Consider the following 16,260-nt stretch of genomic DNA (forward strand, 5'->3'; position numbering starts at 1 on the left):
ACTGTACAGTTCAGAGATACTATGTTTAACTTGATAAAAATAGTTTAAAGCAGTGCTTCTTAAATTTTTAGTCTCAGGATCCCTTTTCATTTTTAAGAATTATTGAGAACTCCAGTGAGCTTTTGTTTATATGGGTTATAAATATTAATATTTTTAGTATTAGAAATTTAAGTGGAAAACTTTTCAAAATATTTATTGATTTATTTAAAATAGAAGTATACTCATTACATGTCATCATAAGTATCTTGTATTTAGTAAGAAATTCCTCATTATTAAGGACCAATTCAAATGCCATCCTTAATGGCACCTTCCATGTAACACCACTTAGTTCTTCTCATGAGACTTAGAAGCAGCGAATAATTGCAATAAGAGGCTTTGTAAGTGTCAACATAGTACAGCAAACTTTTTGTTGAGGCCCACTAATAACATTTTTTTATGAAGAACAGCTATTTTTTTTTCTGAAAAAAAGTTAGCAAGAAAAGTGGCATCATTTTATATTTTTTGCAAATTTCCTTAATATTTAGCTTAGTAGAAAACAGCTGGATTCTCCTGTCTGCTGCTAATCTGTTGCGATACCATGTATCTTAGTAGTCTCCAGAAAACTCCCAAGTTTTCATTCTCAGTGAATGAATAGTGCTTTAGTATTATGAAAAGAGTTTTGACCTTGCAGATCCCTTACAGGAGCCTAAGGGACCCCCAGGGTCCCTGAGCCGCACTTTGAGAATTGCTAGTTTGAAGAAGTGTTGCTTAGTTGATAGTAATAAAGGAAATGCTAATTGAGTACCTAATACCTTCTAAGTTACTACTCAAAGCACTTGTCTGTATTATTTCGTTGTATCTTCAGATAGAGACTTTGACATGGGTACTGTTGTAATTCTCATTTTAAAGATAGGGATACTGAGCTTACAGTGACAGAGGCGGGATTCAGATTCCGGCTGTCTTTGCTTCACAACCTGTGGTCATTTTGCTATACTGCCTCTGAAGACCTGCCTTCCTAGAGCTAGCCCTTGCGGAGCTTTGTGAATAGATAATGCATTTCACTGAAGTACCTCAATTTTTTATCTGCAAAATAAGATTTGCAATTATTTTATGGTTCTTCTATGTCACTTACCACACCAGATTTGAAAGTTTGTCATTTTTTAATACTTAGATTGTTATTAAGCAAACCTAATTAACATATTTGATGGCTAAAATCTAGTCTATTAATTGTTCATACCAGCTAACCACACCTTTCAGTTTCTCTGGTTTTATGTTTTGATAATTCTAAGGCAGTTTTTATCACTATATATTGGAGAGGAAAATGATTAAAAGGTAGTACCTTACAACTTCTGAGGAGAGTACATTTTCTGCTGATTCGCTTTTACCACAGTAATCTATCTAGTAACCATACTTCTCTGTATCTCATTAGCTTTAAGAAGGCTATTGAGTTTTTATGCTCAAAGAGTATAATAAAGGAGGTATGCTGCATGAACTTGCAGTGAAAAGAAGTAAGGGAACTTCAGGAATGCCATGAGTTCTCTCTTACATTCCTGGATATCAAAGTTTTATAAATTGCTCCTAATGATAAAATCCTCGCACCTGGTCTGATACAGGCTTAGTCTCCCAAAAGTGTAAATGTGTTTGCCAGTACACCCCTGGAGAACAGATACCTCAGGTAAGTGAGTGTCTTCTGTGAAAGCAAAGTGCTACTACATTCATGTATTCACATCACATGCATGCATGCTTTTGCAGAGATCCAACATGTTGAGTTTCATTTTGTAGGATTGCCTGAGAGCATGATGTTTTTTAAAGTGTGTCACCTTCCTTATCTTAAGAAAAAGAAAATATAATTTCAGGTGTCAGGTAAAATTTTCCAGGTAAAATTTGAATCCTGGAAACCCCTGACAATGACCCTGCAATTATTGTTTTGTCAGTCCTATTGTGACATTTCATGGTGGGTTGTCCTTTGTTTGAATTGGTATTTTTCAGTAAACATTAGGATTTATTTTGTTCATTTAAAATACATGTATAAAGACATTAGCAACAGAATATAGAGATATCTCATTAATTGTAATTTGATGTTTTATGGTATAGAGGTGATCATTATAGCACATTTCTTGTAAATAGTAAAAAAGTAATTTAAAATTTTATAGGTAAGATTAAAGTGATGAAAAATGTATTTGGGTTTTTTTTGCTTGTTTATTCACATTATTTTTAATTTTTATTTTTCTCTAAGGAGTCTTCTGAAGTCTGTTGAAGAAGAATTACATCAGCGGTAATTTTAACTTTAATTAAGCTTAAAATACTTCATGTCAGATGAGTAGAGTCTGTTTGCCCTCTTCTCGGTCATGTAGCCTAAGATTGTTTTGTTGTTATTTTAATATTGTGAATCCTGTAAAGATGTAGAAATAAAATTCTGTCCTGCAACAGCCTTCCTGCATTTTGTAAAATTTCTTCTTGAGCTGTTTTGGTAAAGTCCATTTAGTAACAAGGGCATTATCCTTCTTTATCTGTAGCGGGCATGTGGCACATTTAGAAGATGATGAAGGGGATGATGATGAGTCTAAACAGTAAGTTCTGTTTCCATTTTTGGTAAAAGAAAAGATATTTGACCTGGTTTATTAGTAAATCTGACAGCTTAATACTGAAGTAATTTTAGTATCGTTACTAATATAACATCATGGGTTGTACCACAGTTTTCTTTTCTCTATTCTGGTTATATTAATTGACTCAGGCATCCTTAACAAAATACCATAGACTGGTGGCTTAAACAACAGAATTTATTTCTCACAGTTCTGGAGCTGGGAAGTTCATACCTTCTGGCTGTGCCCTCACATGGCGTTTTGTTAGTGTGCACACATATACAGACGCAGAGAGAGAGCATGCAATCTCTTCTTATAAAGCCACCAATTCTGCTGGAGCAGCTCCCTACCCAAAGGACCTCATTTAACCTTAATTACCTCCTAGAAGCCCTACGTCCAAATACAAACACATTAGGGGTTAGAGCTTCAACGCAGGAATTTTAAGTGGACACAATTCAGTCCATAGCACTAGCTGATAACAGAAAACTTTGAAAAATATTAACAAAGACAGTAAACATACCTTGTAGTTTAATGTTATAAATTAGTCATTAGTAGCTGCTGTAATTATTACCTCAACCACAGTCTTACTATATGGTTGATTAAATTTCATCTGATATGTTTCAAATAAACGTACTTTGCATATGAATGTATTTTTAAGGGGGCAGTATTTTCACTTATGTAAGTATTGATATTTAGTCCTTTTCTTTTTTTGAAGACAGATACATATTCATGGTAGAGTGACAAGAGCCCCTGACAAGCAGTTGGTTTTCCTTTTTACCTCTGTGACCTTGAATCAGGTCACTTAACCTCCCTGGGCCTCGATTTCTTCATCTGAGAGTTTATGCTTAATAATCTTTTAATGTTTAGTAGTTGTAAAACTGATCCTGGGTTGTAATGAATCTTAACTTCAATCAGATAAATGCTGTCGATAATTTCATAGAGCATGTATATTGCTTTTGATGAGCTTCATCAGAGATATTCCATATCTAACAAGATTAAAAACGAAGCTTCCATTGTGATATATTTTTATATCATTTTGCTGTTTTTCCTTAAAGCAGTTGTTGCTTATGTTTTTATATGAATTACCTTTCAGTTGATATAAATTGGATATAAATTGTAGTTATATTTTCCAGTTTTAATTACTATATAATATTTGAAACCAAGAAGGCACATCTACTCAGTTACTTCTGAATAATACTTCATCCAACATAACTTGAACATTTCACAAAATATTTTGTAAAACACTCATAACCTTAGAAAAAGAAACTTGTTTATGCAAATTTTTCTTCGACAGCTTTGAAAAATTGATCATTTTAGTAATGATTTGTTTGTAAAATGAGGAGTTCTGACTCTAAGCTTTTATGTCTTTACAGTTCAACCATGAAAGCAAAAGTTCCACCTCCTTTGCCACCAAAGGTAGGCAGGCTTGTTTTCCAGTTTGAATCGCGTATGTGTGTGATTGTTCTGCCACTGTAATACTGTATTAGTACTTACGCTCTGGCCTGTTTTCACTTGGGATCCACAAAGAAAAATCATGAAGAAGTTACTAACCATGATACAAGTAAATGGTTGTGATTATTTTTGTTTGTCTTTTTTAAATTATCCAACTTGTTATTTAGTGTTTATTCTAAATAATAAGTTCTAGAAATTTGTACGTGTAAATGATTAAGTTAATGGATTGCCATTTCATTTGGGATAAAAACTCACATTTTTTAATTAAGTTTTTTCCTCAAAATCTACAATCTACTAGTAACTGATTTCTTGAGAATAGGTAAAGAATAGTGATTTATCATCACAGATATTTAATTTCCAGAAGATCCTTTTAAATTAAAAATACAAAATAAAGGACAGTCATTTTCAAGATTTTTTTTTAGCAACAAAATCTTTTTGTCAAACAAAGAAGCATCATAAAATAATAAAATAATCCCAATTGATGGGATTTTTTAAGTAAAATTAGTTAATATAGGTATGATAATTTAAATTTATTTTCCAAGTTCATTTGCATAGCAAATTTAAATTACAAAGTGAACTTTTATAAAATGAGCTATTCGAAGGTTTGAAATTTTGTAAATGAGAATTGGAGTCCAACCAATCTTGATATCCATTGTATTACTTACTATATTTTGTTTTCATTTTATACTTTCTTAAATCATGATACCCAGAGGTACATAATACTTGTTTTTACTTTATTTAGTTTAACACTAGCAGAAATATAGAGATCTGAATTTCAGAGAGATAAATTCTGAGCAGTCTTCCTAATAAAGAACACATTATAAGGTTTCATAAATTCTCCAAACCTTCAGCTGACTGGAGGTTTTCCCAATGTCTGCACAGAAAGTTTCTCAGGTGTCCTGCATTGCTGTGTTAGTATTCTCTCATTTGATAAAATCTTAATTAGCATCTTCTCCTACTCCCAGTCTGAAATTTTATGCATTAACATAAAAGACATTGAGTCATCTAAAAGAGACAGTTAAGATTAGCCTTGTAAAGAGGTGAACTTTGATTAGCCTGAATGTTTAAAATAAAAAGAGGCTCATTTAAATTGGAGATCAGAAAGAGCAGAATATTTTTATTTAGCATATCAAGTGGATAGGCTTGTGAGGAATTAATAAAAAGACACCTTTTTTTCTGAGAAAACTTATTAGTGTACATTTTCAGGATATAAGGATTATCTGAATCAAATAGTTGAATAACCTTTGAAACTCGGCTGATAAACACAGTTTGAAAGCCTCTGATACATGATAATATTTACTTCAGGAAGAATATTTAATATTTTTAATGTTTAATGAAACATGAATAATTTCGTGTTTAATCATTGGTCTCCTTTTCTGTATTATTTCAGCCTAAGTCCATATTCATACCACAGGAACCTCATTCTGCTGAGGATGATAGTCAAGGAACAATCAAGAGATGTCCCACATCAGAGAGCCCAGCAAAACCATCCCAAGTTCCACCGAGGCCACCACCTCCCAGGTTACCTCCACAGAAGCCTGCTGCTTTAGGTAATGGGAGAAGCAGGGGTGAATGAAGAATGTTATCAGGTTTTCATAACATGTGGAAAAATGGGGGGAAATCCTTCTTTTAAGAGATTATTTGAAATTCCTTTGAGGAGGAGAGAAGAAAGAGGCAGTAGCTCTGGAGGTATTTTCTACTTTTGGGGTCATGGTTTGAAGTGTTTTTATGACAGGATTACCTATGCCCTAGTCTGGAATATTTTGCCCCTTGTTTCTCATTTCATATCTAGCCTTCCCTCTTTTGGAGAATTGTTTATGTCCAATTCATTGTTTATCTAAAGTGTTGCAATGAAAGAAACAAAACTGAATAAACAAGGAAAATGTATTTTGGTTCTCAGCTACTTCTGTTTTAGAAAAAAAAAGAGTACCTTGTCTAACTCCTTTATTTTATTTCATTTAATCGTTTTTAGAAAAATGATTGTCAATATTTTCTAAGTATTTGCCTCCAAATTAATACTAGAAGGTGCTGTTATAATACTGTAAAGTTTCTTTTGTGCATTGCAAAAGAAGCAATTAAAAAAAGAGCAGCTAATATTTCTTGGATAACAGGCTATAAATTGCCCCTTTCCTGAAAATAGTTATGTATTCAGTATTTTTTTCTCTTTAATACAAATATATGTACTTAGAACTTAGATACAACCTTAATTTTAATTTGCCTGTATGAAAGAAATAGAGATAAAAGTAGAAGAATGTGTGTATATGTGTATATATATATATATATATATGTATATATATATATGTATGTATATGACTTGTTACAGTACCGAATATTCTGATTGTGTGATCCCAGATGAAGACTGGAACTGTCTTAAAATATTTTTGTTTCCTACTTGATAATTTTCTGAATGAAATTTTTGTGAAAATTAATCCTTTTTTAATATATTTAAACATATCTTACTGAAGGAAATGGGGTGAGCTCCTTCCAGTTAAATGGTGAACGAGATGGTTCATTATATCAACAACAGAATGAGCATAGAGGCACAAACCTTTCAAGGAAAGAAAAGAAAGATGTACCAGTAGGTATTTATATTTGTAAGCTCTTCTTGTATTTGTTTCTTTTTTCACAACTAAAATAGTTTTGTAATTACAATTAGTGGAACTATATCAGTTGCATATTTTACAATTAGTATATTTGTACTTTAGTATATTAATTATAATGATAATAGATTGTTTAAATCTTGAAAAAATTGACTTTGCTGTGGTAAACTTGAATGAAGGCTTTCTGCTGTTCAAATTATTTAGGCCAATTTATGATAGTGTATTATAAAATGTGACCTTCTGCATATAGGTAAACACTTAGTATTCTTGTGATTGTTGAGAAAATATTATTCTCGGTGATGAGAATTGATTCTTACAGATTCTTTTTATAGTCTTAAGAACTTATGGGAAGAAGGACACAGAGAAATAAGGAAATTAGCTTCTACCTCAGGACAAATTTCTGTTTCACACTTTGTGATATTACTACTCTTACTCAAAGAAAATAGCTAACAAAGAGGAAAATTTGATTATTTTCTAGTAGATATAAGATACCACTTCAGGAGAGATGAAATTAGCCTTAGCAGCTGTTCCTGTTACAAATGTTGGATAACTACTGCTATGACATAACTACTGCAACGTAAATAGAATTTTATCAAGAAGATTAAAAATTTTTAACATTTGTAAAGAATTTACTCCTGATCATCAGAAGACGTTTGTCCATCATCACAGAACTTAAAACAACAAAAAAGTCCTTTGTTATTCCTATACATATTTATAGGACATTTAATATGTTTATGTGCATATAGCTGCAGTTTTGTGCAGTAAGCATATTGCTACAAGCTTTTGTACTGTGTCTGTTCAACTGTTTTATAAGATTTCACTGTGGAAAATGACACTGTTTTTTATAATTCTGTTAAGTAAATTTGACTGGGGTTATCCATTGTAATCTGTGAAACTTAGGACATTTTTAATAAAAGTATGAAATGTCCTTCACGAATAGGTTTTATGAAGTCTGTCCAACAGAGTAGTGCCTTTTTGCTTTCATCAATGTAAGTTTTAGCAGCCCTGCTAATGTAGTAGCACAAAAATGCAGCTCTGTGACTCTAACACAGTATAAGAACCCTGGAGAGATGAATACATTTTTTAAATTTATTCATTTTCAATTCATTTTTTCTATTACCTTATTTTATTAGGATAAGGAACTAGAAGTTAAATTAACAGTCTGTAATTCTGAAATAAATACATCACGACTGTATCAAAGGATAAACAGTATCTATGGTATATGGAAACATGATTATAGTTTGTACAGCTTCTTGAAATTATATACAGCCAATTCTGTCAGTACTTAAGTTAAAGATGACAGTTATAATAACATTTAGAGCTCCAGAATCAAAAAAACATATTTTGCTAAAATAGATGATTTATGATAATTTAAGGACATCAATATAAAAATAAGTACAGATTATTTGCAAAATAGGAAAAAAATTATCAGAAATTGATGGCAGATTAGTCTGTATATCCTCATAAACATTCTACAAGGTAAAATTTCAGTCTTAACTTTAGAATGTCTAAAGGTTACTCATATAAGTAATACTACCCAGAATATCTCATTTGTATCATGTATATGACATCAGTTAACAGTGGCTTTTAAATTTTTGTCTCATTTAAATAATTGATTTATAGTCGACTGAGAAATACAATTATAACATCATTCTTAAAATGGTGTTATTAAGATAATCTCAAAAGAAATCTAGGTTTTTTCATAAATTTATGTTTAAAGTATAATCTCTTCCAAGGAGAGTCTTTCTCCAGAGACAAATCATGTACCCCAGGAAATGTAGCCACTTAGAAAAATATCTGGTACTCTTGAGAATATTGCAGATGAGCAAAAATGTGCTGTTTTTACTCTCCTTAAATTATCAGTATACTGTGACCAATGATTCATACATTTGAATTCATCAAAATTTAAAACTTCAATTGACAAAACCCTCTGTAAACAAAGTAAAGATCATCTGCAGACTAGGAGAAAGCATTTGTAATATATATAACAAAAAGTATTCAAATTAGATTATATAAAGAGCTCCAACAAATACAGTCAAAAAACTCAGTTAAAAAAAAATGGGAGAAGAATTCATAGAGGAGGGAAGAGGGAATAGAGTTAGCCAATAAATGTTTTTTTAAAAAGACTCTCAAGCTTCCTAGCAATCAGAAGCGTGCAGATTAACAAGAAACACAGGAGAAAACATATTTCACTAATCAGTTTGATAACATTATGTGTCTGTGAGACTATAAGGAACCAGGACTCTAAACATTGCTGGCAGGTGTTATGTGAAATGGGCACTTTGAAAGGCAATTTGACAGTCAGTATCCACTAAATTGTAAAAGGTACAGACCCCATGTTCCATTGGTTTCACTTCTCATGGTCCCTAAAAAAACCATTCACACATTGTGTAATAAGGTATGTACAAGGGTGATCATTTCTACAATGTTGTTACGGTAAAAAAAAATTGAAAATAATCTGAATATCCAATAACAACTAAGGAATAGCTAAATAAAGTCATACTGTGCTGCAGTTAAAACAAATGAATCAATGTGCTCATATAAAATACTGTCCAAGACCCAGTGTTGAGACAAACAACAAGTTGATAAAAGTGAGTGTTTCTGTTCAAAAACACACAAAAACAATATTTCTGTGGGATCATATATATAAATACATACAAAAAGGTCTGGAAGGATACGCAAATACATGAGTACATATAATTGCCTAGAGAAAAGTTTGAAAGGGTAGGTAGTAAACCATTGGGGGTGGGGGGCAGGTTCTAGGAATAGGTGAACTGTAGAAGGACTGTAGGGAACTTCAGCTTTATCTGTAATGTTCTGTTTGACAAAAAAGAATGTATTCATGTATTTTATTCCAACACATGTGGTTGAAATACAGTATTGATATACCAAACAACAAGAAGTATAATCATGCATTTGTTCTTTTTCTAGAAGCCTATTAGTAATGGCCTACCCCCAACACCTAAAGTGCATGTAAGTACAAATATCAAATAGGTTAAGTTTTCAAACTAAATACAACAGCAGATAATTGCTTAAATGTGTTCCTTTGATTGGGTTTTTGGGGGTTTTTTAGGTTTTTTTTTTTTTCGCCTGATTGAAAGAACCATTATTATTGAAAAAAATCTGAATGATTGCTAATTTAAATATTAATTAATTATATCTGGAAAAAAGCTTTTCAAAAGGAAATTATGATAAATTACGTATTTTAAAGCTACTTTATTTGAAAATTTGTTAATATTTTCTTTGCCCATACTTTTGAAGCAGCGTAAAAAAGGCACGGGTATAATAGGAAGTACAAAATGTAGATATGACACATTTTTCTCTTACATGTTTTCAATCATTAAAAGCATAGAATTTTAGAACTAGAGGAGCATCTAGCCCAAACTCTGTTTTGCCCATAAGTAAAACTGAGACCCAAAGATCTTAGTCACCAAGATCACAAAACTTCACCCAGTTCTAACCAGACCGAGAACTGGAACTTAAATGTGTCCTATATTATAGTCCTTGTAGGTTTTTTTAGAAATAAATGCACACCATGATGTCTTTTTTAGGATTAAAATTACATTAATGCACTGTAATTTTTGGTTAGTATGGATAGAGCAACATTTTTGCTGATCTAAATCTATAATCTTAAAACCTTATGTAACATTAGCGTCCATAGTTTTTCTAGTTCTTTCAATTCTACTTTTTAATCTTCTTACCTTTTAACTCTACTTTTTAATTAGTATAAAGATCTAAATTAATTATCTCTTATGTTACAAAATAAAAAGGTTTTTGGGTATAGAGGTCACCCCAGTCTAGCAGACACACACAGACACACACACACAGACACACAGACACACACGTGCGGGCACGCACACACACACACACACACACGGATGAGAGTTCCTATTGGGCTACAAAGTGAAACTCCTATATCAGGTATGTAGTTGACAGGGAGGAGCTGATAACTGTGGGCCAACTATAAATTTGATTTAACTTGGGACTGGTTTGATTGTTTTGTACCTCATTTTGTCATTCGGATTTTTAGGGGATTAGCAGTACCTTAACATAGCAACTTTGGTACCTGTCTTAAAGGATAATTGTAGGATTAATTAAATCATATAATTTCTGCCCTACACTGTAAAAACATTTTTTACTGGTATCCTACCACCTGATAGTATTGCCAGCCTGTTGTTCTTTTTTGGGGACTATGAAATCTTTTAAAATATTAGTTGGTAGATTTCTATGAATAAAAAAGAAATCTTGGGAGGGTGGGTGTATCTCAGCAGTAGAGCTCATTCTTAGCACAATCCCCAGTACCTCCGTTTAAAAAACAAATTTTTTTAAAAAAAGAAAATCTTAAGATGCATTATTTTGATTATTTATGTTAATTTTTAAATCCATTATAGTCAACTATAATCGCTCAAAGTATTATTCCCATAATTGTGAAGAAAACATTCCTGCTCTAAAATGATGTATAGTGCTGTTCCTCTGACCAAATATTTCTGTATTTTTCTCTCAAGTTCTTGGTGGTAAAAGTGATTAAATAAGTAAGCTTTCTTGTTTTTATTTATTCCAACCAGAACAGTAATTAACATTTTACTCTTTGAAGATCAAAAAAAATGTTCAAATGAGTGACATATATTTCATTATAAGGTATTTATTATCTGAAAGGTCTGTAAATGGGCTTGACAAATTAATATTAACATCAAAGAATAAAGCTTTTAATCGAATCCTTCCAGGGAAAATAATTAGATAGCTCAGTGTTTTTTAAAAATAGGTTTTTTTGAGATTGAAGTACATATATGAATTTCAAATCAGTCGTATTTCTTCCACTTTGTAATATTAAATTCAGTGATTAATGCTATTTTTAGGCTTATGAAATAAGCAAATTTTACCTTTGTAGAGATTATGATTTCATTCTCACCAGAGACTATTGTGTTGCTCTTAATGTGGGACATATAAGTAATATTTCTGTAAGCAAATTATTTTGCAGAATGTTACTATTACTGCTTTGTTTATTTCAGAAGATAGGAAGAATAAAACGACTCTCTGAAGTAAAACCTTGTATTATTTGACAGTTCTTGTGCCTGGAATCTCTGTGGTACCACTGTAAGACAAATGAGTAAGACTTTGTATATTTATTTAGTTATGTTTTTGTTTTTCCAGATGGGTGCGTGTTTTTCAAAGGTTTTTAATGGATGTCCCTTGAAAATTCACTGTGCAACATCCTGGATAAACCCAGACACAAGAGGTAGTACTATGCGTTTTCATCAGTTTTATTTACTTTCTACATATCTTCCTGAAAAAAATTTTGTTACAATTTTTTAAAATATTTTAAGTTAATATGTTTCTCTGTGTTATTAGCAGTGTTTGAGGTGACACATGACATTAAAATTTCAGTGTACTGTCACCATACTGGTATGTTGAAACCATATACTCTGTGCCATGCATGTATGTAAGACATACATTTATTTCACAGGTAAAGAAAATGACACTCAAAGAGAACCATTGTGCACAGCCAGTCGGTAGTAGAGCTGCCGTTTGAACCCAGTTCCATTCTGTCTGACCCTATAGCTTATGCCTTTAATCTGCCAGTCCTCATCCTAAATATTGGGCAGTACAGGCATGCTCTTGGCATTCTGAGTTGTTCTCAGCATACTTCAGCTTAGTCTGGAGAAGTTCTTCACCTGTTGTTTTTTGTTTGTTTGTTTTTGTTTCAGGAGGGAAGGCAGTTGGATATGTTTGTTTGTTTGTTTGTTTGTTTGTTTATGGAGTTACTGGGGATTAAACCCAGGACCATGTTTTATATTATCATAAAAACCAATCAAACAGGAGCATGGCCAAACTTCTAATATCTTTTAGAAGATATTGAGTACCCTAGTAGGTATTCAAGTGTTAATTAGCTTTTTAAATAGACAGTAGTCAGATCTTGTTTTTTTGTGTGTTATGCTTATAGTAACAGTCCATCTGCAAAAATATTCTAAGTCTACATCAGCTATTCTTGATTTGTATTCTGTATGTCAGTTGCATGTGATCCTCTCCCAAAAGGAATTTAGAAAAGGAACTGCAGAGTCTCTACCAGTCCTTAGCACCCTGTGATGAGTGAGGGGCCCTAGCGTGCCATTCTTCAAAGCCTCTTTTACGTAAAAGTGTTCTTCACTGCTTTGAGGCTGATATTTGCATATAACTCAATTCATTGAGCTAGTGTTTCTAAGCACTTATTTGCATTAAAATAAAAAATACTGCTTAGAGACCATATGTTAATGTATATATAACATGGTTATATATACACATGTTAATGTATATATACTTTAGATTATATAAATCCTTTTAAAAAATATTTTATATATCAAATTCAGTGGATTACTTTTGTTTTTTCAGATCAGTACTTGATATTTGGTGCTGAAGAAGGGATTTATACTTTGAATCTCAATGAACTTCATGAAACATCAATGGAACAGGTATGTTATTTTGTATTTTTCCTTTTGTTGAATTCTTAAGTTGTTATATGTAGACACTAAATGAGAAATAAATTTCGGCACTATGATTTGCTGCCTCTTTTATTCATAAAACCTTCCTAGAACATGTTCTGTTTACCAGATACTAAAGACACATGCAGAGGATTAGCCCTCACCTTTAGGGAGCTCATGCTGTAACAGAGGAAGCAGACATGTAAACCAGTAACTGCAACACACTTGGAGTTAGATGGCACACTCGGAGGGAGTACAAGATACAGGTCACAGAGGTGGCTATCACTAGCGCCTCCTGTGGAGAGATGAGGAGAGACATAAATGGTGATGGTTGACAGACAGACAGGGGATAAACATGAAGGCATGGAGTCATGAACAGCATGGCATGGATGGGGAACCATGAATGGACACTTCGATTGGAGTATAGCATGAATGTAGAATAGTAACAATAAATGGAGCTGGGTGGGCAGGCAGGTGCCAAACCCCAGAGCTTTGTGAACCATGCTGATGATCAGATCTGTGTTTTAGAAATAACTCTTTGCATGGTGGTGAGAGAGGAGACTAGAGACTATGGTTAAATAAGTGTCTAGTCAGGGCAGAAGTAGAGAAGGCAGAGAGGAAAAAATGGGGTTTGGAATTATATGGGGACATTTTTGTCACAGTGACTTAGGGGAAGCTTTTGGCATTTAGTGCCCAGGGGCCAGGAATGCTAAAGAACCTGTCTACAAAAATGATGATAATGATGACATTAATAGCTAATACCTATAGAAAGCTTACTATGTGCCAGGTACTGTTTTTAAATGCTATACATATATTAATTTACTCAGTCTTCACAGTGACTCTTAGAAGTAGGTACCATTGTTATTATCATTTCAGATGAGAAACCTAAAGCTCAGGAAGTAACTTTTCAAAGATCCCACAGCTGTCAAATAGATGAACTGGCTCCAGCGTCCCTGTCCTTAAATACTTCATCATACTGTCTCTCCCACTTGCAATGCTTCTATAGAGAACCACTGGACTTAGAGAGGGATTAAAGAGCTAGAACTGGCCAAATTGAATGACCAGGTGAACATGAAGATTAAGGAGAAATCCAGGTTGACTTCAGGTTTCTTGAGTGACTGAGTGAATGACAGGACCTCCAGGCAGAGTGTAATGTACAGGAAAAGTCAGTTTGAAGAGAATGATGATGCATTCAGTTTGGTCATGTTGAGTTTTGGGTGCCTGTGGGATGTATAACTAATCCTCCATTCTCAGTATCAGTTGATTACAAACAAAATGGAGAGCAAAATCCGTAAGTAATGATAATTTCTTTGTAATGAAACATACCCATCGTTTGTCATCACATTTTTTAATTGGATTTTTTAACTGTTTGATACACATACTTTAAATCTTTTAATCTGGGAGAAAGTATAGTGTGAAGTGGCTGAAAAATACATTCGAAGTAGGGGAAAAAAGAAAAGAATCTTGTTATTTGTAATAATAAATAACTAATTCAAAAATGGTTAGTATTTTTCTTGGATATAATAAGATACCTAAAAACCTCAGCACTGGTAAGAGTATTAATTGTGCACAACAAGACCAACATCATAGGGTAAGCATTTATCAACCTAGTTTAAGGGACTGTTGAGTGAAGGCACTCAACCCCACCCAGCGCCAGTCTGTAGTAACTCCCCTTCTTAGGTGCTTCAGCATTTGAAATTACACAAGTGGGGTAATATTTTTTGAACTAAACATGCCCATCAAAGTGAAATATCTTCCCTCCCAGAGGAAACCTATAAGAGTAGAGAATGTGAGTATACGTGAGATCTTGAGATTCTTCATCTTACTGTGAAATTGATTATTATGCCATGAGTCTCCTAGATAGGGGAAGATGCTGAAAGGTGAGAACATGACAGAGAAATGATGTAAAATTTATCTGCTTTTATTATTTATAGCTAACACTTATTGGGCACTCAGTGTGCACCAGTCTTCCCAGCACCTTACATGGAGCATCGCGTTCACTCACCACAACAGCTCTGTAGGATAGGTGCTCCGTTTTACAGATAAGAACACTGAGGCACGGAGATTAAGCCAGTTACCCAGGGTCACAGTGTCTTTGAGAAAGCAGCCATCTGAATCTAGGCAAAATGCAGAACCTGCTCTTCTTAATAGTATACCTTTAATAAACTGATTATTTCACCCAGAAATAATTCACCTCTTTTGGTAAGGAAAGTAGACATTAAAAATCTAGAAAAGCTTTAGAATTTTACTGAACATGGTTAAAAATGAAAATCAGAAGTGAAATCCAACACTTAATAAAACTTTGCATAAATACTTTTCCATGTTCCCTATGTTGATATTTATCAAAAGAATTTGTCTTAACCCTGGTACTTTATATGTGCTTGTGTTAATAAACCCACTTATATTTACAAATATTTATTTTCATAATAAACTATAGGTTTGGTACTAGCAATACTTTTTAAGTATGTATTTTTCTGAAAATAAACTCACATTTCAATCCTGAATTAAATGAAAATCAGCTTCTTGCTACTTTGACAACATGTACTGTTATGTGTCTTGGAATAAGTTATTTCCCCTTCTTTTATCTGCTTATTTTCTCAATATAACCAATGTATTCTCAATTCTATTGTGAAATTTTTATGAAGAGTATAAAGCAGGAAATGTTTATATATGTACTTTCAGTCTGAGACACAGTTATAATAGGCAACTTTTCCAAAATTAAAATCCACATTGCAATGCCACATTTACTTGTTTGGAGAAATTACATGTTTTATGTAGGTACATTTTGCAAATAAATGAAACAACCAGATTTTATTTAAAATAGATTTTACTTTGTTTCTCCCCCTTTTATTATTACCTTCTTTTAATTATTCAGGGCCATCATTGTGACTCTGCAGTTTAATAAAGTAATGTCCTTAGAGACCTCGATGCTTCATCCTTCGTCTCTTCCTTCTCCCCGTCACCTAACCCTCGTCCCCGTCTGTTTTGGAGTAACCTAGTAGGGATTGTCAGGGCAAACCCGTCAACCAAGCTTGTTAAATCAGAATGCTTAATTATGTTCATCAGTGGTTCCCAAACCTCAGACTCTCCTGGAGGGCTGGCTAAAACATAGATCGCTGAGTCCATCCTCAGAACTCCTGCTTCAGTAAGTCTGAGACGAAGCCCAATAATTTGCGTTTCTAACTTCTAATA

The 16,260-nt window shown here is 33.0% G+C and overlaps 1 protein-coding gene across 4 annotated transcripts in view; it reads left to right on the plus strand.

Moving 5' to 3' along the window:
• MAP4K3 (mitogen-activated protein kinase kinase kinase kinase 3) overlaps positions 1-16,260 on the plus strand; it is a 169,049-nt gene that overhangs the window by 121,623 nt on the left and 31,166 nt on the right. For all 4 annotated transcript variants that reach the window (XM_072937870.1, XM_072937868.1, XM_072937869.1 and 1 more), the window contains 8 exons: positions 2,216-2,254; positions 2,496-2,549; positions 3,935-3,977; positions 5,404-5,563; positions 6,479-6,591; positions 9,545-9,586; positions 11,765-11,849; positions 12,980-13,059. In XM_072937870.1, coding sequence (XP_072793971.1) covers positions 2,216-2,254; positions 2,496-2,549; positions 3,935-3,977; positions 5,404-5,563; positions 6,479-6,591; positions 9,545-9,586; positions 11,765-11,849; positions 12,980-13,059 — 616 coding nt within the window. The remainder of the gene's footprint in view (positions 1-2,215; positions 2,255-2,495; positions 2,550-3,934; positions 3,978-5,403; positions 5,564-6,478; positions 6,592-9,544; positions 9,587-11,764; positions 11,850-12,979; positions 13,060-16,260) is intronic.

This window comes from Vicugna pacos, chromosome 15, assembly GCF_048564905.1.
Source record: "Vicugna pacos chromosome 15, VicPac4, whole genome shotgun sequence".
Lineage (NCBI taxonomy): Eukaryota > Metazoa > Chordata > Mammalia > Artiodactyla > Camelidae > Vicugna > Vicugna pacos.